This window comes from Metopolophium dirhodum, chromosome 2, assembly GCF_019925205.1.
Source record: "Metopolophium dirhodum isolate CAU chromosome 2, ASM1992520v1, whole genome shotgun sequence".
Classification (NCBI taxonomy): Eukaryota; Metazoa; Arthropoda; class Insecta; order Hemiptera; family Aphididae; genus Metopolophium; species Metopolophium dirhodum.
Window position 1 is genome coordinate 33,788,826 of NC_083561.1, and position 25,747 is coordinate 33,814,572.

The 25,747-nt window shown below is 34.6% G+C and overlaps 2 protein-coding genes across 4 annotated transcripts in view; both read left to right on the plus strand.

The window, feature by feature from the left end:
- Window positions 1-25,747, plus strand: part of LOC132939216 (metacaspase-2-like) — a 94,186-nt gene that overhangs the window by 48,613 nt on the left and 19,826 nt on the right. The gene's annotated exons all lie outside the window — the stretch shown is intronic.
- Window positions 18,290-24,430, plus strand: LOC132937905 (interferon regulatory factor 2-binding protein 1). 2 transcript variants are annotated; one of them, XM_061004499.1, is made up of 4 exons: window positions 18,292-19,670; window positions 20,923-21,267; window positions 22,924-23,393; window positions 23,469-24,430. In XM_061004499.1, exons 1-4 carry the CDS (start codon window positions 18,848-18,850, stop codon window positions 23,592-23,594), a joined length of 1,764 nt encoding a protein of 587 aa, XP_060860482.1. In that variant the 5' UTR covers window positions 18,292-18,847; the 3' UTR covers window positions 23,595-24,430. The 2 variants fall into 2 exon arrangements, with proteins under 2 accessions (XP_060860483.1, XP_060860482.1); XM_061004500.1 differs by lacking the exon at window positions 20,923-21,267 and having other exon boundaries at window positions 18,290-19,670.

Sequence of the window (25,747 nt, forward strand, 5' to 3'; positions counted from 1 at the left end):
CAGGTGTGCCGTTTAAAGATGATAATATTTTGGATCGAAGTGTGTTGTGCAATAAAAGAGATTTGATCTGGAAAAAATCAAATGGCACTTGGGACTTTTCAATTGAATGCCACCCGATATTATCTTTTATTAATGTTATTATAAACCGCGCACAACGACGGTGTGACGACGCGAGTGTCAAAAATGTAAATAACACACGAATTGGTGGGGGGGGGGGAGGATAAAGGGAAAACGAACAAAATCAAAAAGGTGGCGCGATGACTCATTTAAATATTTGAAATTATTTGTGGTGCGGCCCGGCAAGCTCCTCCGAAAGGCGTACATAATAATGTACGTGGCGGTCGCACACGCGCACTGCGGCAGCTGTGCACACATTAAAATTTGAAACTTTGAAGAAGACGTGCGCGCGCTGCATACCCGGGAGGCGCGAAAGCTGCGGCAACAACGTGCGTAATGTTATCGAACCGGTTTCCGGGACGGAGAAAAACCTTACAAAACACTCGCGCTCACGCACGCATGCACTTATAGTCAACCTGTAACCGTTTGTTGAACCCGGTGCGCTGCGTCCTAGATTCCGCGGGACGAGGGGTCCGCGGGGTAGGCTTGCACGCTCGCCCCTCCACCGCGGCCTCCGCCGACGGACAGTTATAATGGTAATAACGTAACATGTAACGACGACCAAATTCGGTACGAGATTATAACATAATATTATTATTATTATATAGGTACACGCATACAATAATTAATAATAATAATAATATACGACGTATAATCTGTCGGAAGATTTTTTCCATCGCCTTTCCTTGACGACCGGTCCCATGTAGGTATATTATAAAGACAACGTGTACGCCGTCATCGCGAAAGGAATCATCTTTATTTCTTCCCGTTTCGACACTACCCGACACGAAAGTTGAACGCACTCTACTCCCCCCCCCATTCACCACCTTCTGACGATCATCAACCGCTGACATCGTACTTCATATTATTACTGTCGTCGTTACTATCATACTTTCGATTTTAATCGAAACGGTTTTTTTCAGTTCTTGCCGTCTCGTTTCTTCGATCGAGTTATAGGGTACCCCCAAGCAGCGCATCGTAGCATTATTTTATTTATAATATTCTTGTATTGTTGTGCGGACTGTGGAGAGTCTTATTATCATGTTATAGTTTTTACGATGTATTGTATCATTAATTTTGTTTATCGTCTCCCCGTGGCCCGTGCATATTCATTTTTCACTGCACAGGCCGCAGGATGGGCCAACATGTCTTTACGTTTTGGTTTCTGAGAGGAGCATTAAATGTATTGATTTTACTATGATGTATATTTATATTTTTTATATATGAATACACGATAAGTATTAAGTAGTAAAAAATAATAATAATAAGAAATAATGCTTCAATTTTTTACTTCAGTATCTTTTCTGGTGAATGAATCTATATAGTTTGGACTTTTGAGCGTTAAATTGGAAAATGATTAGGATATTTCAAAAGCATCAAGCAAAACCGAAAAAAAGTTAAAAAAAAGCGGTGATATTTTACGCAAAATCAATTTTTGAATTTCAATTAATTTAGATTTTTAGTGTAATAAAAATAACCGTAAATACATGCAATTTTCACTGAATGTTTATTTTAACATTTCCTATACACTGTACAATTTTTCGTTTTTATTATTATTTTGAGTGTCTTAGACGATGATATAAATGTAGCTTGTATTTTAGTGTAATACAAATCTATAAATGATTAATTTGTATTTTGCATTAAATGCATTCTAACTTTTTAATAAATTTATACTAATTGATTAGTTTATACCTAATTTTAATTATATTAATATCACAGTTTAAAAATACAAATTTTGAACATACTTAAAAAATAAATATCAATACATTTTTTTCATAAAAATAGAATTATACTATTAGTTTTGTTATTTAATATAAACATGTGCTTGACATAATTTATTAGACAATGTATTATTTATGTTGGTACCTATTTCTATGGTTATTACATTTTTAGATAATTTAATAGACACTAATTCTTCAAACTTCATCAACATTTCGAGCCCTAGCACTTACAACATATAGTAGAGCCTAGTGGGTGACCCTGTCTATATATTATATATCATTATTTCGATCCTTAAAAGCGGACACTGGCGGTTGTCAGTATTTTTAAGCACTACGCAGTCGTATGTATAATAATTATATATTATTTAAGTACCTATATGAAACAAGGCAATGGTCCTGTCATCGAGGCTTTCTTCTTTAATAAAAAAAAAAATAATAATTATATAGATATTTCAGTGTGTTATCGAAGTTAGGAATATCGCTCTTTGTCACAAGCTCAAAGCGTGCCTATGCTCCATAAAACCGTTACGGGGAAACGTTACTCAAGTAGCGTTGAGGAAAACTGCTGATACCAAAGATGTATTTATTACGCGTATTCAGTATTTTATTATGTATTTTCACGCGAAACGTGTATTATTTTTCAAACGCACTTGCCCTGCTGGAGTGCTGGACGTTCCCTTTAAAATGTAAATAATTTAACTAACGAAAACGATATGATAAGACACTATATTATAATAATAATATATTAAAATGTATGCAATCTGCATCTGTATTGCAGTATACATACCGCAACTGAAAATAAAAATCGTCAAAAGTCAAAACAAAATAACTATAAGTTATTATAATTTATAACTATTGCCTATTGGCAGTGGATACATTTTTACTTTTTGTTTTATATATTTACAACACTTCATATTTTGTACTATAGAAAATATAAATCAGAAATCTTATTCATTATCAGTAATTTCTTTATTAGTGTAATCAAATAACTTTTTACAACTAATTTGAATCAAAAATTATGTATTTTTTTCAGAACTGGGTAATATATTTAAACTTTAGTTAATAATTTAACACCTAAGATAACTTTATAGGATATAGCGTGTACTGCAGTGTAACCACGTTCAGGTATAGGTATGTTATACATTATAATATCCATGTAGGTATGAAACTATATTACTTAAAAGTATAACTATAGTATGCTCCTATTCCTATTGTATAATAATTGCATACTACACACTTTTGATATTTAATCACAAAATGATTTATCGACAATCGACTTTAAAATGTATTGGCATTTGTCAGTTAATAATTGTGTCACTTGAGGTTTATTTAACACTCTATCATGTTATGTTACTAAAACGTATAAACATACAACAGCGTAATATTTAAGATACATTTTTTTTGTAGACATCGTTCCAATATTTTTAGTTATAAACAACGTCTTATCGGAAAGTGTTACACTGTTACCTAACCGACTCAGTCTGACTTCAGACTTGTATGGGTAATATGTAGAGTGGTTGTGTAGGTAGAACAGGTAGATAGATATCTACTTAATAAATACTTATCAAGCACATTCTACATCTAACATTCGAACAGACCCATTGCTCAATTCTCAATGTATATTATTATATTAATATGTACAATATACATTGTACATCTTCAATATTCAATCTAAATCAGCTGCACTGTTCTGATAAGACTATAATATATAAGTCTACATTTTTTTAACCATATGTATATGACTTTGCAGATTGCGTTTAGTTTTTACTTTCTTGACATTTAACCCTTCGTTTATCTATATATAGTGCAATTTACTGATTAAATATTTCTGTACTTTAGTCCGGGTCGTTATTACAAATGATGTGTTTATATACCATCATAAGTGATAAAATATATAATAATAAATTCACTCTTGATCGGTGAGCCCACTGAGATAAGAAGCTTGCGGCATTTTTAATATTCTAATTACAAATGAAAACATCAATACCAATCGCAGTTATTGAGAAAACAACATGATTATGGATCACGAGGCGACCATGAGCTCGACCTCTTACATCATATAGGTTATCTTTTGTTTATTTCAAAAACATGTATTTATAATATTATGATAGGGAATAGGGATTAAGTACCTATTTGAGTGCTTCTTTTTTTTCGCGATAATAATAGCTGATATTCAAATATTTAAATATACGTTTATACATACATAAATAAGAGAGGAGAATTAAAATTATATTTCCCACCCCACAATTTTAGTATAGGTCTAAAATTCCGATAAAATGTGATATTGTTTATAACTAGATAAAGACACCGACTTGTACATTTAGTAAATATACAAATAATATGAAATATAATGAAAATAAACATAATATTAACATAGTGAATATTTACCAAGCTTTTCAAATATCCTTAGGTAAAAAAACACATACCCAAATACCTAATTGTAAAAAAATAGTTAATTTTAATATTTTATGCTCATAAGTTATAAAATATTTATCATGTTAACGTATGAGTTAATGCATGATTGATAATTCGAACCCAATAGCCAATATTTATATTTGCAGTTAAATGTTATGTTTGTATTCAATGTAATATAAACTATTATAATATATTTATATTCATCAAGCTTTTGTGAATATTTATATTTTAATACTTGAAAGACATGACGAAAATATAATTCAAATTATAGTCATTACTCATTATTGAACAAATACCAGTAAAAGTCTATTAAATTTAAAATGCATTATGAATAAGTGAGCAACTAAAAAATGATTTCGTGATATTAGACTTGTGAAAAACGTATGAAAAATAGATTAATTATATTTTATACTAAAGAAAAACATGAGATCGATCGATTTCCGATGAGTAAGAAAAAAATATATTATGCAAGTCCTTTGAAATATTTATTTAATATGATGGGTTATAAATATGTAAATTATTAATTAATATACTACTCAATTGATACTAGTGTTTTTCTAAATTAATAAAGCTATTGTACCGGTATTAAAATACATTGATATACTTTATATACTAAATTTATATGATAAATTAAAATTAAAGTTGTACAAACTCACTACAGTGAAAAATATCGAGTAGATGTAAATTATTATAAACATAATATCACATTTTTAACTCCTTTTAAAATGTATTTGCTTGAATTACTTCAGGTTTGTTCTCTTTAAAATTAACTTTATTTGATTTATTTACAATTTAAAATATTTATATTTGAGATGTACAATAAACGTATGTGTATAAAAAACTATATTATCACATGTGTAAGAAATAATAGAAATGGATTTTAAATCACAAATATGTTCCAAGATTTCCAATCACTATAGAGGCTAGAATTCCTCCACACTGTTTAATATAATACAAATAATATCATGTGTTTTGAATATTATTTTCATACATTTATATAACTAATAAATATACCTATTCCCCAATGTAGGCAGTTTCGAAAGTTAAATATTTCATATTCCAAAATCCAAATTAACAAATTAACAAATTAATAATTTTACAAGTCGTATTACAATTATACTGTCTACTTTATTAAATAACCTATGATTTATCTATACTAAATAATCTGTTGACAAACTTGCTAAGTAACTAGTTCAATTTTAATAATCAGTTAAATTTTATCGTTTGACATTTGAATACATTTTCTGGTTATTTTAATTAATTTCTACGTAATTTTTACTAAATGTATAACACAAGTCACAAGTGTTCAATATATGTAACACGTGACAATAGAGTGATACTTCGTAACCAGAAAAGCATATTATGTTCTTATTATAATATTATAATATTAAATAAAAAACGTATATAATTTGCAATGTTTATTATTGATGTTGGTTTTTATTTATACCATTTCTTAAAGTTGGTAGCTATACATGGAGCACGTAATGATTAATAAATATCTATAAAACGCACCATGTTTAAGAGGATGTCAGCACAGCGCTATTTGTTTTCTCTCTCTGACTCTTACACGCAACATATCAAATTTGCCTTCAGAAGAACCAATTTTGTGTTGTTAGTTTTAATGTTATTGTGAATTGAGTTATTATCAAACTTTAAGATAAGGATAGATCACCTAATTATATTAATATTTTAATCTTTAAGCGAGTTATGAGCATTTTAAATTCGTAATATTTGTATATACCTAGTTATAATTCACTTTAAAATAAAATATCAATAGAATCCTAGTAGATCCCCTAGATAATATTCTTATCTTTATATTTGATAATTAATTAATTCACTCTAATATTAAAACTAATAATACGAAATTGGTTCTACTGAATGCAGTGGCGTAGCCATGATTATGAAATGGTGGGGGAGTTTAAACACACCCTCCCCTGACTACGCCACTGACTGAACGTAAATGTGCTATGTTGCACGTGGGTCAGGGAAAAAACCAACAGTACCTAGCTGAAATCCTCCTATAATTTACTATTATATATAAAATAAAATATTATATAATATTTGTATTGCTACCTAGACACCTAATACCTCTTTTTCTTTTTGTAATCTTCGTTTTGTTATTCATAAATTATATTAAATAAACTTCAAAAATGTATACCATCCTCCAATCAGTATAAATAAATATTCTTATAATTTATAAACCAAAAAACTTATAAATTATAAAAATATTATAAAAAACAATTCATTTTACGTTTAGATAACTACTTTATTATGGGTCTTACGTCTTATATTAGTATATTTTGAAATTTTGATTATTATATTAAATTAAATTGTTTCATGTAGTTATTTAAAACTGCAGTTCCGACCTAAATTATACTTTATAGCATTATTATTTATTATCTATGGACTTTATAGTATGGTAATTAATTATTAGTTAATGAAATTTTAACCTCAATAGAAAATGATAAAGGCTTATACATATTGGCTATTAGGCCTATATTATAGCGTTGATTAATTATATTTTTGTTGTTATTATTATTATCATGAAATAATAATTAAATATTTTTCAAAGAAAGTTACTTTTAATCATTAATTTCTCGATAAAGTTATTTATTTATTGAGAAATATTTAGATAAAACATAATATTATAGGTTAATATCCTATCAGCAGGTGTATATATTCATAATAATTTTAATTTTGGTTATGTAGACTAAACTAGATGTCTAGATTAAAATTAATATTAATTGTGCTATCGTTTCAGCTTTTTACAAAAAATTTGTTCTTACAAATATTGTTTAAACATCCAGTTAATAATAATAACAAGTAATGTTAAAAATAAAATTGACAACGAAACAATTTTAGTATCAATTCATTAGTATACGTGTTTAATAAAAAAAAAAAATATGAAGTCGCTAATTATTATTGCTATATAATCCTGGCATATGCTGTATAGAAAATGTCGAGTATTCTTCGTCATTAAGTAGGTACCTACATTGTGTAATGGATGTGTTAAAACTTACATTTGAATTCAATAATAAATCATTGAATTTGCATTATATACAAAAACGATTCTGAACAGAGACCTGTCAGCCTATATATATATCTATAGGTATATTTTATGAAATATTTATAATATTATAAATGCTATTAGTAATTTTATTTTTTATTAGTGGGTAATAAGGTAGGTTGAACTAATTTTTGCCAAAAGCAAATGGCATATTTTAAATAATATTAATAATAATATTAGACATTAGTAACTATAGTAATACTATATTAGCTATTATTAACTTCAAACTTAAGTCAATACAGACGTAAATATATAATGGTGTGAATAGGTTCGTCCCGGTTCATGGTAGCCTAAAATTAGTTAAAATACTTTGGAAATTTCATTGTATGTATACCTAATATAGATAATATATTATGTAATACTAAATTTTCAAGTTCCTACGATTAATATCTTTATAATAATTACAACATATTAATAAGTGTAATAACTAAAATCGTTTGAGGTGAAATCGTTATTATATGTTTGATCCTTGATCATCCTGCAGTTTCGTCAAAATATTAACCTCAAAAGCTAATAAAAAAGTTATTATATCCGTCTATATGTATGTATATAATATGTATATTATATGAATTTTCGATATTTTTTTAATTGCTGTAAGAATAAATTATAAGGAGTGTTATATGTTCAAGCTATTTGACTCACAAAAAACAATTTTATCATAAAATAAAAAATTAATCAAAAATTAACAAAAAAAGTTAAAAACTCAAATGGCAAAAAAATTTTGAAAATCCTATCATGACTAGAAAATAAGTATAAATATTGGATGAAAATATTAAGTCTCTAAAGATATTTATTTTTTAAATAAACAAAAATATAGTTATTGATTTTGCGTTTTTATTTCCGTTTTTCCAGATTATTTTGAAAATAACTTTGAATTGTACAAACTATTTGCTAGATTGAAATTTAAAAAGTGTCTTCAAATACGCGCACACACCCTCACACACATACCTTATTATATCAATACATTATCGTCTGCTCTGAATTTAACTTAAATAATTTTCGGTGGCTCGGCGCGGCGTAGTGGCTGAAATCAATCACTTGTCGTGATTGAGAGTAAGCAACGGCCGCTGCCACTAGTTCTCGGATGGGTGACCACCCGGGTTCGTAGTGCGCAAAAACCTTGCCACACATACACGTGTTCCTAACCGACCGCACCATCCGTCCCAACACTAATATATCAACCCTACCAACCTACAGGCCACCTCAGTCGTCGAAGCCTTAAAACCTTAAAAAAAATATAATCTTCATTAAAATTGTACATAATATTATGAAGTCTCATCTATAAAGGCTTTTTATTATAAAATTGAAAGTATTACCAGCTATCATATAAAATTAATTATAAAATTATTTTATGATAATTCGGCATTAATATATTTGTTTTTGGGATAACAAAGGTAGGCAATACAAACGCCGCTTTCATTTATGGCACGATATTCTCCTTTTTTATACTTAATAAAAGCAATAAATTATAAATAGTTACGATAACAATATATTATAAAATATTAATACAGGTATTAGATACTCGTTTTCTTCAACATAGCAAAGGACTATGCTGGTATAATGGTATGTCTATAAGTTATTATTAAAAACGAAAATTGGAGTTTCTAGGTAATTAATTAAACCTCGGTTGGTGAGATTTCTTAAATATTTTCAAGTTGCAATTTGGAAAATAACTTATGTACAAGTTATATATTAATATGAATTTTAATTGTATAGTAACTTCTTTTTATTTTTTGGGGATGAATATATTATTTTAAGATTTTGGTATATTTTACTATTTTAGTATTTATATTTATCAATCAAATTTCTGGAAATATTGCTGGTTGCTATAACTATGTAGTACCCAGTCATAAAACTCTTAAACTGGTCACGTGCAAAATTTAATTCTTAATAGTTTTTGCAAAAGTGTGTCGTTAAGTATTTGTTTGAATCAAATAAAAACGTAAGATTACTAACTTTTATGTACAAACTGAACTTTAAACTTTACTGTTGTCAATTGTTTTACACTTTTATAATATTTCTGTATTGTATATTTTATTACTTTTATAATTTTGTATATTATACCACACATGTATGTGTACGTATGGGTATGAAAGAGAATGCCTTTGTGCAATAGAATATAATATTATTACTGTATATTCCAGCATAAAATAAGGCGAGGAGCCCTCTCAACAAAACTCTATGTTGGACATTGATTTATTTTGTGTTTGTTTGGATGATGTAATCGATAAAAATACTTACGTCTTATTACTCTTATTCATCTTAAACTATAAGTAGGTACTACATTTGTGGCTGTATCAGTATTTATTAATTACAATTAACGACAAATATAATTGTATTAAATGCGTTAAACTCAATAATCCTGAGTAATTTATAAATCAAAATCTCCTCCAAACTTTATTTTTTTAATTTTAAATTTTTTAGGGAATTTTATAGTTTTCGATTCTGAGCAGAGCGATAATTGTATTTATTTTACAATTCAATGTAATATTATAATTACTTTATAATTACAATATAATATTGTGTATTATTTTTTTGTGTCTGTGTACACGATAAAGTAGTCGAAATATTGCTTTGATTGTAAACTACAGTATCTTTTCTGGTGGGAAAGTTAATCTAGTTGGTACTTTTGAGAGAATAAATTTTAAAAATTCACAGTAGTTTTCAAAAGCGTTGGGAAAATCAAAAATAAATAAGCGTAAGCGGGAGTTTTTACAAAAAACCAGTTTTTGATGAAATCGATTTTGTTTTTTTGGTGTAACTAAAAAAAAAAATTACCGTTGATACTTAGGTTCATGATTTACTTACAACCTACATACAATGACATTTTCAAATACAATTTTTTGGGCGAAAATTAATTCAACGTACTAACTGTATCAAACTATTATATATATACCTTAGACTTTTATGACTTTTAGACACTATTCATTGAACATAAATTAACCTAATTATAACATATTATTTGCATACTAATATACTATATTATTAACAAATTAAAATATTTATATATAGATAATATTTTTCATGTCAAATTTAATCGCGTTATGGCGATAGTCTTGATAACTTTTATAGATAAATTATAATATATTATATAAAAAATAATAAAATAATAAAATCGTCAATGGTATATAATATTTTGATTTATAGTATAATATACTATTTATATATTCGATTTTTATATTTCCTTGAATGCGTTATATTGCGAGAACTATTCGTACGTTCGTTTTTTGATCGCACATATTGTTTTATAATAATATGTAACGTCATAATATATTATGTTCAACTGTTCAAGACAATAAATATTGTGCCCATGCGGTGTAATATGAAGGATTACGATAAAAAGGAGTTTGTGCCGAGCGATAATTTCATATTTTAAGTTACACACACTACACACACAAATTATATGTTCATAGTGTTCATACATAATTCATTCGGCAGTTTGACGCCTAGCCAAACGATGTATACGAAGCCGTTGTTCGGGACGCGCACGCCTACTTACACACGCATACTTACACACACGCATACTTATACATACGCTCGCATATTTACACGGACACTCGTCGCATACTTACGCACTCGGTCGACATACACGACTCTGTACATGATACGTGCATATTATACACGATGATAGGAGGACACTAACGGGTCCGCTATTGCCACCACCGCAACAGCCGCGTCGATGTCGACGGATACCGTCGACGGCCAGGCACCACCGTTTGACCTACAACAACGCTCGTAATAACGTAACCAAGAACTTTCTTTCCACTCGCGTGTGAATGTAGAACGTGACGTCACACGACCGCACCGCCGCCGCCGCCGCCGACGACGGTCTCCGCGTGTCCCGCTCGCCCACTGTCGTAGCCGCAACCGTTTACTGGCCGTCCTGCCAGGCACACGCACCCGGGCACGGCCGGCAGGGTCGACGAACTCGATCTCCACGCGCTGTCGCTACTATCAATATTTATAATAATAATAATAATAACATCGCGTAAGATATTAAATTATTATTATTATTATTTTAATATCGCGTTTAAATTAATACTATTGACGTTGTCACCGTCGTATACGCATATAGTATTGAAATATTTATGCATGTACGAAGCAACGCATCACCGAGCGATTGGAAAAAAAAAAAAAACAATAATTATCATGAGTTCTGGCGTTCTTCTATCGTAACGCTCACATACCGCGATACCTCGCAATAATGTAATATTATCATATTATTATCATTCATAGCATCCGTCACGATTCGACCGGTGAAAGCCGTGGCGTACTGAATGAATTACACATTAATAGTTAATAGCCGTTTGGGTTTCTTTTATATTTTATGATTTATTTTCTCATCCCTCCCTTTTCTTCTTTGCCGGCATTTTCTCTTCGAAATCGTCGTAATCGTTTAATACAGACGCGGCCACAACGGGTTTGGCGTTTGCGTATAATATATGTTATTTTATTATTATTATTATTATTATGTTGTACGCCACGTAATCGTACATAATATTAAATATAATATTAAAGTACCGCTACGTGAACGTATACCAAAAAATCCTATCCCGCCCGTCTGTTGCAGCGCGCGCGTGCAACTCGTGTCGGCTGCCGAGAGTTGATAACACGGAGTTTATTGACCCGGAAATTCGTTCGTGATGCGACCGTCGTCCTCATCACGACCGTGTCAATGTCGTCGGCGTTGGTGCATCATGTCGTGTCAACGAGTGGTGCCGGTGGACTCGGCACGTCATGTCGTACATACATCTACACTGATGTAAAACCGACGAGCGTTGGAGTTTCCGTTTTCTGTACAGGCTGTTTTTCAAGTCCGAGATGTCTGAATAGGCAAGGTGCGGCCATAGCTAGCTTTGCGGATAGATTCGTTTCTCTTTGAATTTTGACTAAATGTTTCCCGACGTTTGGGGATTAACCCAAATTCATGAGCGATCACTACTTATTCCACCTGCCAAAGAGACACATCCAAACGATGTACCTATACAAATTATGTCATATTCATATGGCCGACATCTGCGAGTGAGCTATCTATGCGCAAAACCGCCCAAAGTTATTCGGGGCTAAGGGAAAATTAATGGGGTGCCTCTAAATCATCATAACACGACATAATAAAAAAAACTGAGATTTTCAAAATGTTACCAAATTAATTTGACCAACCAAACTCTAGAATTCTAAATCATGATATCGGTGTTAATATAACTCATAGTTTCCAGTATTAAAATAATAACAGCTACCTGCACTTTATAGCCACTATAAAAGATTATGTACCTGCACGATACAAAACAGTAAACACAAGAAAAACTAAACAATGAATAAGTAATAACAAAAATTCAATAATTATCCATGGATAACTTACCTAATTAATACCTATAGTAACTAATAAGCAATAATTACTATATTAACCGCCCATCCGCCCGACTGCTATGCCTTGTCGATACTTGCAATAACGAATTTCTGTGAATAAAGTTGGATATATGTTGGAGATTTTATTTTTTTACCACACAAAACTAAAAGTTAAGTATAATAATTTCTCTAATACCATTGATTATAAATAGTAGTATAGTATTTGAAATTAATACTAATACCATGGCATATAAATATAATATTATAATAAACACCACTATAGTATATTATTGTCATCTTTCATCTGGGCTAATGTTCCAATTACGTCTGACCTTTTTTCAGCTGTTATTATCATTGCCAAGTTAGACAAGCAACCAAGGTACGATTTTGATAATTTTTGTCTACTTCTATTAAAACCTATCTTGGCCGTCGAAGGTCGAACTACTCACTAGTCATGGGTACTGGATAGTGTAAACTATAATACTGTTTAATACATTAACACATTGTATACAGAAACATTTAGGTAAGGTTCTCACCAGAGTATGAGTATGAGACACATACATTTTATAACAATCAACATCATTGTTTTAGAATATCTTCATAAATTTGGTATTTGGTATTCACTATTCACCATCCTAAATCGGTTAAATCTTTATTTAAGTGATAATAAAATCTTAAAAGAGGTAAAACCGTAATGGTAAATTATTTATGGTTCATACACTTTAATTTTATTATATTACCTTGGTCAGTTTGATACATTTTAGAAACAGGCCATGTTAGGTTAGCTAATGTAATCCTTCACTACTTATCCAATAAATGATAAAATACCAAACATTTTATGAATATTTTGCTATAAAATTATCAGAAAATGTTAAACGAAATCTATTTAGTTTAAATAGAAATTAGAATACATCAAACACTCGAGTGCAATAATTAATTATTAATTAATTAGTAATTACTGACCAGGTATACAAATCTAAAAAAAGAAAATTTTGATGTAAAATTACATTGAAAACTTTTCACCAAACACCCTTTTTTAAACATTTTTTTTTGTTTTAACGTAGTTAATAATTAGACTGAAAACGACAATGGAGGCAAAATTTGGCGCTCGAACTAAGTTTTGAAGTTATAGCTAATCAAAATTTAATTTACACCCGCATGATCACTCGCTCGCTCGGACTGTTATGTTGTGTATATGTCTTTATTACATTTTACATTAAACAATATATTATATTAAAAACAAACATTGCTGTCATAACTAATTGTTAATTAATACATTAGGTAATAAAAAGCACGAAACATGTGACTGTGTACAAAATCTTTAATAATATAATAAACTAATGTCTAATATATAAAAACATAACCTATAGTAGTAATAATAATAATGTTATAATAATAAATTTATGTTACCTTCACACGGATTATTTAAAATCGAAAACATCCCTCGACTACCAGTAAAATCACGTAGGGTGGGTCTCGAACTTCAAGCGGTTATAACACTTCAAAACTAAAATAAGCGCTAAATGTTGACTTCCCCATCATTTTCAGAATGCTTAACAACATGTTAAAAAAAGAGCGTTCAGTAAAACAGAATTATATATACCTGACATCAGTGGCGTAATTTAGTAGTATTTCAGTAGGAATTTGTCATGCGGGGGGGGGGGGATATACATTTTTTTACACACAAAATATTAAATTTTCAAATACATTGGTGAGTATATAATATAATATATAATATTATGAAGGCTCTACTATCCCCCCTTAATTACGCCCCTGCCTGACATTATACAACATTTAGTATTAATGATTCATTCATATTTGATATCATGGTAGAAAAAAGTGATAGTAGACCGTGGTACTAGTAACTAGTGTACTAATATACTATAATACGTCTATATTATAATGTACTAATAGGTATCAAAAAATAATAAAAAATTATGTTAAGAAATTATTAGCTAATGATTTTTTCAAAAAAAAAGTACAGTTTCATGTACTTTACACTATTGTAAATTACACTAGGGAAATACTATAAAAAAGTACTGTCCTACCTCTACGAAAAAAAATATATCTGATCAGTGTATAACAGTCATCAAAAATCATTAAAAAAAAGGTGGGTAAGTGGATGTCGCTCTGCTGTACAGACAGTATACAGTAGGTTACAAGTGGGTCACTGTATAAACTATAATGGATGGTATATTTGAATTCAATGATATAATATCATTGTATACGAAAAACAATTCTGAGCGTTGACGGTTTGTCAGAGTGGATATTTTATATTATATTTGTATTGTTATTAGTTATTACTTATTACTTATTAATTATTATTAATACGGTAGCCGGTAAGTTGAACTAATATTATAATATTACAACAATATAACTGAAATCATTATTCTTGGTTATTTAATATACCTCCAAATTTGAACATAAAATATGTATAAAAAATACTGTGTTTTTATATTTTTGAACATCGTGTACACAAACACAAAAAATAAAACATGCATCATTGTAAAATCAATACATTCATAATATCGCTCTGATCAGAATCTAAAATATAATTTTTATAAATTAATCATATCCCTGTTTTTTAATATATAAATTGGAATAGCAGTTTAAGAAAATAAAACAAATTACTTTTTATAACTGACATATTGTGTTGTATAATGTGTATTATGTATTCATGTGTGTAATACAAAAACACTGATGTAATTCATTCATTCATTCAAGAACGTCGTATGCTATCAATTCATCAATACATAAAATTATAATCTTCTTTAAAACTATTGAAGATACTTTTTTTATTTTTACGTAGCTATATTTATTTTGCATCAACTACTACTACAACTACAGAGTATCTAATTTTTATCTACATTTTCCAAAAAAGTGAATTGTGAATGATCATCTATCAATAAAATGTTAACAATAACAATAATTATTTTTGTTTTCGTATAGTCGTGAACCACGAGAGATTAACCACTAATAATTAAATCATGATAAATAGTATGTAACTATATTAATTATTTCTATCATAAATTAATGAATGAACTTATTTTTGGTTTACAAATATTAAATATAACACATTATTATTGTTTTTTTTTTTTATCAGCACTGAGGAGTACACGATACACACAAACACAGATTGTCTATTAAAAATAGATAATATGTTTCAGATTTTTGCTTAAATTTTTGAAAGTATACGTGTCATTAGTATTTAATATTTAATATATTCTGCAATTTAAACGTACATACTAATTGTTTTTACGCATAAAATATGTAGACATTACATTTATTGTGTTTGTTTATAATAAGATTATTAATATACGGGTCATTATTATTATATTATATTTCCGTCACAGTGTATATTGTAGTGTAAATATTAAAAATCCTATAATCTCTTCTATCTATCAATTGAAGGTTCATAATACAAAATAATTATTAAAATTCGGAACAGTGTTCTTTTTCACGTCTAAGTTATCTCATATTATAGTACTATCCTGTTATATTTATTAGTCATTAGCACGGCTATAGATAGTACTATCTTTAATCGTGGTCATTAGTAATTTCAGTTATTTGATAGATTATAGTAAGGTACCATATTGCGAAAAGATAAACGCGTAAATGTAATCATTGTAGTCAGTATAGATAGTGTAGATTATTCAGACATAACAATGGAATTATAACAGGTTTCTCAAAACCAAATTTAATAATTTCGAAAGCTAATTTTAAGCACCTTAGTTAGTTATAACTTATAACTTTTAATTTATAATTTTATCAATAACTTTAAATTTTTAAAAAACAGAGGGCAGTGTGAAATGTTGAGGCATTTATTAAAAAAAAATATAATATCGTATAAAAGTAAAATTATGCAGTGATTACGAGGAATATTGTTAGAGCTTGGTTAATAGTTATATTAAAGATGTGCAATACAAACATTTTTGAAATCGTGCATTGAAACAACCGGTTGTACAACTTTCTAAAATGCTCTGACAAAATATTCGATGAGGTCTATCGGATGTTATTTTTTTTGTTATTTCGGAACGTGGTCTCTATTGTGACAAAAGAGCAATGCTGTTTAGTGTGTGATTAATAACTATATATTGTGAAAACGGAGTTCTTAAAAATAATAATAATAAAAAAGACCTTAGACCGGTTTCGACCTCGTCCAGAATATCACAGCAGGTGAATACAAAAACGTAGTTGAATAGGGAACGGACGCACAAAATAAAAGAAAAAAACAATACGTTTGGGATTCTCTCACGAACGTGAGAGGGTTTGTTTATTATGTTCCACCTCCGGTCGAAGTGGGAAAAAGTGACCTTGACATTGTTCAGCATCCCTGTTATTCATGATTCATGAAACACATGGGAATCATTGGTTGGTTTTTTTTTACTACTATTCACTCACTAAGGGTGGTCCTACGGTCTTTCACCCACCTCGCCCAACCCCACTCATAGTAATTGTTGCACCCGCCGCTATAAACAACCGAATTATATAAATTTACACGTGTATCCAGAAACCGGATAATAATTCGGGCACGAATTTCAACGACTGGGTCTCCATATGAAAATATTACAGTATCGTATTCACTAATGTTATGGTTGGTCGCCAACATTTTTACAACGAATCATATCGGATTTAATCCAACATCAATAGAGTAAAATATAATATTGTTATTTGTTGTAAATACCATCATAAAAGTACAAGAAGCGTGTTATTCTACGACGTGGCGACCGTCGCATTTCCACGAATGCCGTGGCGCGCAAAGTCGCAGCAATGAAAATATGAAATTGAACACCGCGTGAATAACTCTAAAACAGAACGCACACATCCATAGGTCGTGAGAATCTGTCGCGAATTGTCGAGTTATCGTCATCGCAATCATTCCGAACACCTCGGAAACAACAAAAAAACGCATTTATAGTCACAATTATAATATTGTAAGTTATAACTTATAAGTTTATAACAGTACACAGAGGAGTTGGAGTGCAATAATACTATTACACGACGTTGAATATTGGACCAATAATTTTCAGTATGACTGCATTATTATAGTTGTAGTGCCTTAGTATTATGTATACCGCGTTACTATAATATACATTATACAATACACATATCTGACGTCGGGGGCGTTGTAGCAGAGTAAGCAGAAGTTATTGATACTTGACGATATCGTTTACACTGTCGGGCGTTTGTGTGAATGTATTCGATATTGTGTATTTTTTTCTGCTCATTATTCACCGTTGTTCCTCTGCACCGGCGCGCGCATGTTACCGAACAACGAGCGGTTCGGTTTTTATCTCGCGTGACGTATTCTCCATCCTAGTCACCCACCCTCCGACACACCATGGCCGACGACCGTAACAACACGCAGAGCCGCTGTGTCCTCGCCGCCTTCCCCGCCCGCGACCCGACAACACCCGTACTCCGAGGGCATCGCCGACGACGTCTGACCCGGTTGATGGATAAGCGGAAGAGTAGGGTCGGCATGCGCGGTGTGTTTTTCGTGACGGTGAGCGCGCGCGCGCGAGGGGTTTTCGGATCAATGATAAAAATAAAATACGACGATTACGGCGGTGACTGCCGGCGCATGCGCGTCCTGGAAGTTCGCTCTCACGTACGAGTTTTAGTAGATACGTCACGCGCGCGTCGAGCTCCAGAGAAGCCGGTTGTTCATTGGCCGCGCCGCTGAAACCCCGCTCTCTCCACACCACCACCCAAGAAAGGTTGGCAGCGCTGCGACGACACACGCACACGATCGTTGTGCCCGCGCGCGCACGGACACCGACACCACCCTCCCCCAACTGATCCCGTCCTGTGACCGGTCACACCCCCCTCAGCTCTCGCCATCACCGCAGCGACGTCACTCCACTACGGCTGTTCATTGCGCTTGCTGTGTGGCGCTGTTATGTTCAGTTTCCGTGTGTACGTGCCCGTGTACGCGGTCGTGGTATCCGTTGTCCGTATTCTCGCGCGTACTGATCATTATTATTATTATAACTATTAGTTTTGTTTTTTCGTGTTTTTTTTTACAATTAAATTTGATCATATGGATTTTTATCGAGTGGCGTTTATTGAAAGCAAATACAACAACGGCTCAACGACAACATCGCGTGTTCACTACTGGTAAACAATACCTATCGACTTCTACTGAGACCACGCGCACACATCTAAGAAATCCGTAACCATGCAGATGGGTAAGCGACAACACTGCTACTTGTGTGACTTGCCCCGCATGCCGTGGGCAATGTTGCACGATTTCACCGAGCCCGTGTGCCGCGGGTGTGTCAACTACGAGGGAGCCGACCGCATTGAGTTGGTGATCGAAACAGCCAGACAAATGAAACGGGCCCATGGATTCCAGGAATCAGCCCGGTCCACGGCCGTGGGCGGTGGTTCCAACGCTGTCAACGCGCACCACCCAAAAAACTCGCACCGACACGAGAACGGTACTCTGGAAGTGGTGGGATTGCCACCGCAAGCACACCAGTTGGCCGCACGACAGACACAACAACCACCACCGCCCCCGCCGCCGGCCGCGGCCACGTCTCACTACGCAGCCCTGCACCATCAGCGGTCCACGCTTATGGAATATCCCGGTAGGCCGGGTGGTGGTCACGTTGTCGACCACGAGGTGGCTATGAGCCGGACATCGGTGCGCTTATCGCAGAGCCAGCAGCAACAGCAACAACAACAACAACAGCAGCAGCAGCAGCAACAACAGCAGCAACAGCAGCAGCAACACATGGCGCATCACATTCCGAGCCGGGCCCAAGCCGGTAGCCAGGGCCTGAAACGCGGACTGAGCACGCAAGCCGATGACGACGATCACCACTCTGAGAGCAACAAGCGCATGATGGAAGAACAGCAGCAGCGACCGCCGCTACAGAGGGGCGAATCATTGCCAGCAGTCAGTCTTGCCGTGCCGTTCGTCGAGCGGTCGTTCAAAGCCGAACCTAAACACCCAATCAGGACCACATCGTTCGACACATCCACGTTCAAGGCATCCAGTAAGTGTCCTTACCTCATATTAAATAATAACAAATCTTCCGGCATTAGGTAGCGTGGTGATTGCAACGTCCGACGACGACGTCATTGCTATGTAGATGATCATTGTGTTTCACATCCCGAAATCACTATTATATTATTTATTTTCGAAAAAATTATTATTGCCTTCCTTACCTACGTAAATGTATATTGGCCATTGGGCATTCTACTACTATAACTGAAGGATTATTTCATTATCGCGGACGTTCTTCTGTGACGTAGTAATTTTGTAAAGCCAGCGAGCGGTTATATTTAGCGTTGAGCGGTCGCGCGCAATGGTTGGGGGCGTGAGCTTATCGAGATCGTCGATAATACACTCGTCGACGGGCGACGGCCAACAACAATACGTCGGCTGACGAATGGGCCGTGACGTCATGGGATCCAGTTCCCCGACCTGGTTCAACCGGCAGGCCACTATATTAATACATTTAAGACGTGATTTACTATGCGATCGATATTCAAAATTCGCCTTCTTCTGTGGAACAACGACCTTGGTGGTGGGACAAAAAAACACTCAAGAAAGTACGAAATACTGATTTATTTATTTTACGTTTCTGGAGGGCGGGTTGGTCGGTCGGTCGGTCGCTTATAGATTTGGCAACGTTACTCGTATACAACGAGTCTAGTGACGTAACATGCACACGCACGTAATACGTTCCATTGCGCTTGCGCACATTTTCTACGACCATCGCTCATCGGATGATCCGATCGTCCCGTTCCTCACCCCCATCGTAGTGGTGATTGATTGTTGTTTGCGTACCAGGTGGGTTGTTGTGGTGACGGGTGGAAATAACGGGTGCCGATCGGTGGTGCATTTTCGTGCGTTTTGACTAGAATGCGGATATTTCGCTTTGCGTGCATTCTTGCGTGAATTACCGATCGGGGTGTGGTAACCGTCGTCGTCGTCAATGACCTATTAAAAAACAAAATAACACGTGGTCGAAAAAGGGATCCTCAAAATATAAACGCGTTTTCATTGAATACGAGTGGAAAAATAAAATAGGTGTATCATAAAATCTTATTCAAACAGCCACAGACGGCTCTGCGTTTTTTCTTTCATTCTTCTTACTAACTCTTTGTTTCTATTATGACTTATATGCACTGCCTGTTCTGGCAATATCTTACTACACGTTCTTTTGGACTAACAGACCAGTTTTTGTTTGTCTGTTTTTTGTTTGTTTTTTATTTTTACTGACCGTCCCTTGTGTGCGCCAGGTGGATATGCGTCGGCCGCCGTGGCACAACAGTGCATGACCAACGGCAACGGACCGGCGGCTGGATCACCGCTGGCCGCCGGCCGGACGACCGGGTCGCCGACGGACGGACCGCCGTCCATGCAGACGATCGGTGCCGGCGGCGGCGGGCAGCCGGGCGCGCAAAACCAGCAGAACGGGCCCAGCAACCCGATGGCGGCGCTGATGAGCGTCGCCGATAACCTGCCGCCCGGTTCTCCGCAGAGTGCCCGCGGCAGTCCGCCCGGCTCCACCGGTCCCACCGCCCAGGCGCCCGGTGGTCCCAGGTCCGCATCCCGAGGATCTCAACACTCGCCAAACTCCACCGGTATGTATTTTTACACGCCAAATCCATCCATAAATTTGTGACTTGGGAGGGGGATATTTTAAATATATCGATTGTTCCACGGGCTTATTGCACTCCACAGATTTTTTAGATTTTTGGTTATCTCGGCACTCGCCCCCTCAACCACTACAGTTACCAAACCACCGCTGTGTCGCGCCTTTGTATTGATGCAAACGTACCAGTCGTTTTGAATAGTGCTACTTTCTTTAAATACAAACCTACGGTTTGTGTACTGCTAATTTCTTTAGCAGTACATTCATAATAACAACGAATTCTATATTTCATTATTTCTCGTCGGTCTGAATCTTATTTTGTTGTTGAGCTGATATAACACGCGTTCTGTTAAGTGGGCTCAAACATACAGGGGCCCCCAGGTCAGATAAGGCCGAGTGTACATCTCTCTTTCATGTGCACTTTAAATGCTCGTCTTATCAATCTGTGCATGTGACAGTTTGTTAGATTACTCATATTTATAGATCGATAGCTTTCCGTCGAATTTATCATCATGCACGCATAGTTCAAGTACTTACACGGCCGGTTGAAAATAGTACCACAATAATATCTTATCGCCCGCCGTTCGACGCAGCCGGCACAACATTGGTAGGAAATTCTTTAAATCCAATTAAATTGTATCTGTTCGAATACTTCGACCACGTAGTAATAGTACGCCAATGAAAATATGTACAGATTGTTCGTTTTGTTACAAATCTTATCTAGTCGCGCAATTAATAGTCAAAAGTTAAACGTTAAAATTAGTCGTTTTCAAAAATTCCTACGACATTGCATATTTTATTTTTTTGCACGTGCATTTTTTGTAATCAATGGCAATAAATATTGATTATACAACAGAATAAACTTATCGCGGATTCATTGCATAATAGCTTAAAATAGTAAATAACTTGTAAATTGGTCAAAAATGCTTATCTCAGCGTGTTTCGGGATAAAAAAAAACGTAAACCGCTGAAAAATGCGTATGGCTACTTTTCGACGCCGCGTCCACGACCTGTATACGAATGCCACAACAGCACCGTTAATAATAAGTAATAACAATATTATACCGTTTTAATATTGTGGTAACATTATTTTGACACATTGCCAACCAGACGTTACGCGATAAACGTATTTTTCGAATCTCGTTTATAAGTGCTGCCGGGAAGCATGTACCGCCGCGTTGCCTTTTTCGCGCACTACAACTACGTACACGATATTTTGATTAAAGTAGAGAGATTTATGATTTTCCACGCTTATCGTGTGACTAAAAAATTGAAACAAAACAGTGTATTTTCAAGAGCAATAATTTTAAATAGTGTCCCGTACTCCCGTCTCTGATGAGAAAATTGAATTTGTATAGGTTTCATTTTTACTTTTTTACTATGTGTCGTGGACCCGAGTATCATAACCGATCGTCGTGAGAAAAGGAAACACATGCCGCCTTAACGCGCGCTACAATCCTACAATCGGAAAGTAGGAAAAAAGTCTGTAAAATAAATTCTCAGTGAAAAAAAACGATACTATTTCCTGATACTTTTTATCCTAGAGAGCTCTGTTCTCCCTACTACCGTACTCTAGTTATTGTTGCTTAAAGTAGATTTGTTGATTTGCCATCCTTTTTTTTCTTTAACAAGTCGCGTTTTGTAGGCGGTTCGTCCAGCGGACGTAGATCATCCGGAAGCCGTCACGTCAGCTCCACGACTGTAACGTCAAGCGAGGCCAACGGCGGCGGCGCTCCTGGTGCCGGTGTGCCCGGCGTTAACGGTCCCGGAGTTAACGGCCCGGGCGGCGTCGGCGGTCCAGCCGCAAACGGCACCAGTGGAGGGAACGCGTTGAACGCATCGGTTCCGGTCGGCGGCGGTCCCGACGGCATCGCGCCCGGAACCCCTATGGACGCCACCACACCGACGTTGCCGCAAGTGCCGCCTTCCGTGCCTCTGACGAATGCGGCGGCGGCTGCTGCGGCCGCTGCCGCCAACACGGCTACACTCAAGTGTACGCTCTGCCAAGAGCGGTTGGAAGACACACACTTTGTCCAGTGCCCGTCTGTTCCCCATCACAAGTTCTGTTTCCCGTGCTCGAGGGACAGCATCAAGCGACAGGGGGCCGGCTCCGAGGTAAATTGATGACCTTGAGCGTCTCATTGTTTGGTTTTTGTTTTTGTTTTATAACTTGCATGTTTTTTTTCGCAGGTGTATTGTCCGAGTGGCGAGAAATGTCCGCTGGCCAATTCAAACGTGCCCTGGGCTTTCATGCAAGGCGAGATAGCCACCATACTGGGTGAAGAATTCAAAGTGAAAAAAGAACGAGACTCATAAATTATATTATTATTATTTTTATTATCATAATGTCATATTATATACTGTAAACGTGTTTCACATAATCATATTATGTATGTTATAATATGAAACTTCACCACCTACGGATCCTAACAGATTATCAGACTTCTAGGCCTGGAAGGATCGAGGCCTCGGGTGTAAAATATGCATTTATTTATTAAGCCCATTGTATATTACATTATGTATAAAATAATTTTATTACGTTACGTGAAAATGCCAATAGCTATTATAACGGTATTGTACGTTCCCGTAGGGGCAGTCCTTTAATTTTACTTTTTAGGTGAAATTTAGAATAATTTTAGCCTTGTTATGTTCTTGTTTCCCTACCGTTTTCCTTCGAAATCCCGTCGGCTCGTTCAACGTCGATGGGACGCGGAAGGGAGACGAAAGGAAGCAATATTTGGCGTCAAGACTGAGTCAAGTCGTGTTTGTATTTTACATTTTTTAAGTAAAACAATTATTAAGAAAAACGGTCCTAAGACTGTGCTAGTCAAAGCAAGTATATGTATAATATATATAAATCTTAAGTGCACAAAATGTATATTACTGTTTTTTAGCTTTAAACTATGTACTCTATAATTAATATTTAGGCCGGTAGCGTTGAAACTACGTTTGATATTTTTGTTTTCGAACGGAGATTATATTTTGTAAAGGAACTCACAATCTCGCTTGTTTGCATCTCGTGCGTGTATATTTGTCAAAAATATTATCGTACTAGATTTTGTGGTTTCTCCCTCACCCGCCGCCTCTTCCCTAATGTGTTTTAATAAGAAAAATGATAATAATAAAAAATACAAATCGGTAATCATCGGAAACGTTTAATATTTTATTACCAAGACTATAAGTAGGTATAATATATTGTGCATACCTAATATTATATTTTTGTCGTTTTATTCAAAACACTTGTCATTGCGTATTCGGGTGTTAGATTCTTAAAAAATGTAAAATCTATGGTACGTTATGGTAACATATAATGGAAAAAAATGTGTGCCTGCCTGATACCGTTGCAGCTAACTTTGCATTACCCAACATTTGTTGTTATTCTCGGTCGAAGTCGGGAAATAAAACTCGCCCACGTGGAAGTCTGTTGGATAGCGTCCAAACATTTTGTCCGCGTTGAATACTTCATATGTCTCGCACTCGCCAAACGCCCGTGCCCACTACTTTGAATTGTCTACGCTGCTGCACTTTTGACTATAATGTTTGTTCATGGGCGAATTTTGTGCAACAATCGACACGATTTTACACGCTAAAACATTTTTGATTAATCAATATCCAGGCGAATCCATTGTCGCTCAGCAAATTCATCTTCTCGGGTGACGAGAATCGCACAGTGCCATTTCCTCGGGCACTTCTAATTTCTATATATTATATACACGCGAGTACGCAACATTCCGTCTATGAATGAACATTTAAACGCTAATATTTACGAGTGATACTACGCAGGGGTGGTCGGAGGTTTGTTTCGTTGCGTGTGTAAAAACTGACGGCGAGTGTAGTGAGTACTGAGTAGACGTCACATCATCCACACGCTAGACTTTCGAGTGACGTCACCACGGCTAAACCTCGTCGTGCTTCACGGCAAGACCTTCTCGTAATATTTATTAATTTTTACCTAATTTAATATTGTGTATTCGTACACGCGAGACAGGCCGAGGAGGGGTTTGTACGTTATAGTATTGATCGGCGGCATCGCGATAATATGTATATTGTGTAAGCGCGCCATAAAGGGTCGAGTCGCTGACGGGCTGTTGCTGTTTTTAAACGTATACGACATTAAAACCGACGCTCTCCCTCCCCGGACACCTAGTCGTGTATCGATTGATATAACCGTGGCGGGTGTGTCGGCGGTATATAATATTATGATATGTTTACCCGTTTTATACGTCATGCAATAATTATTATTTATAAGTACCCAATGATGGTCGTGCCGAAAATTGTTTTAATACAGTTTACAGTCGTATACACTACTTGCCTCGGAAGTTCCAGTTGACTATAGGTACATAGGCGTGCGCAGACTTTTGGTTCCAGGGGTGCACACTAAAAATTAGAGCCCACAATAATTTTGAAAACAATTATAGGTACAGACAAATGTTTTAAAAATATCAAATGCACTAAATATATTTATTTTA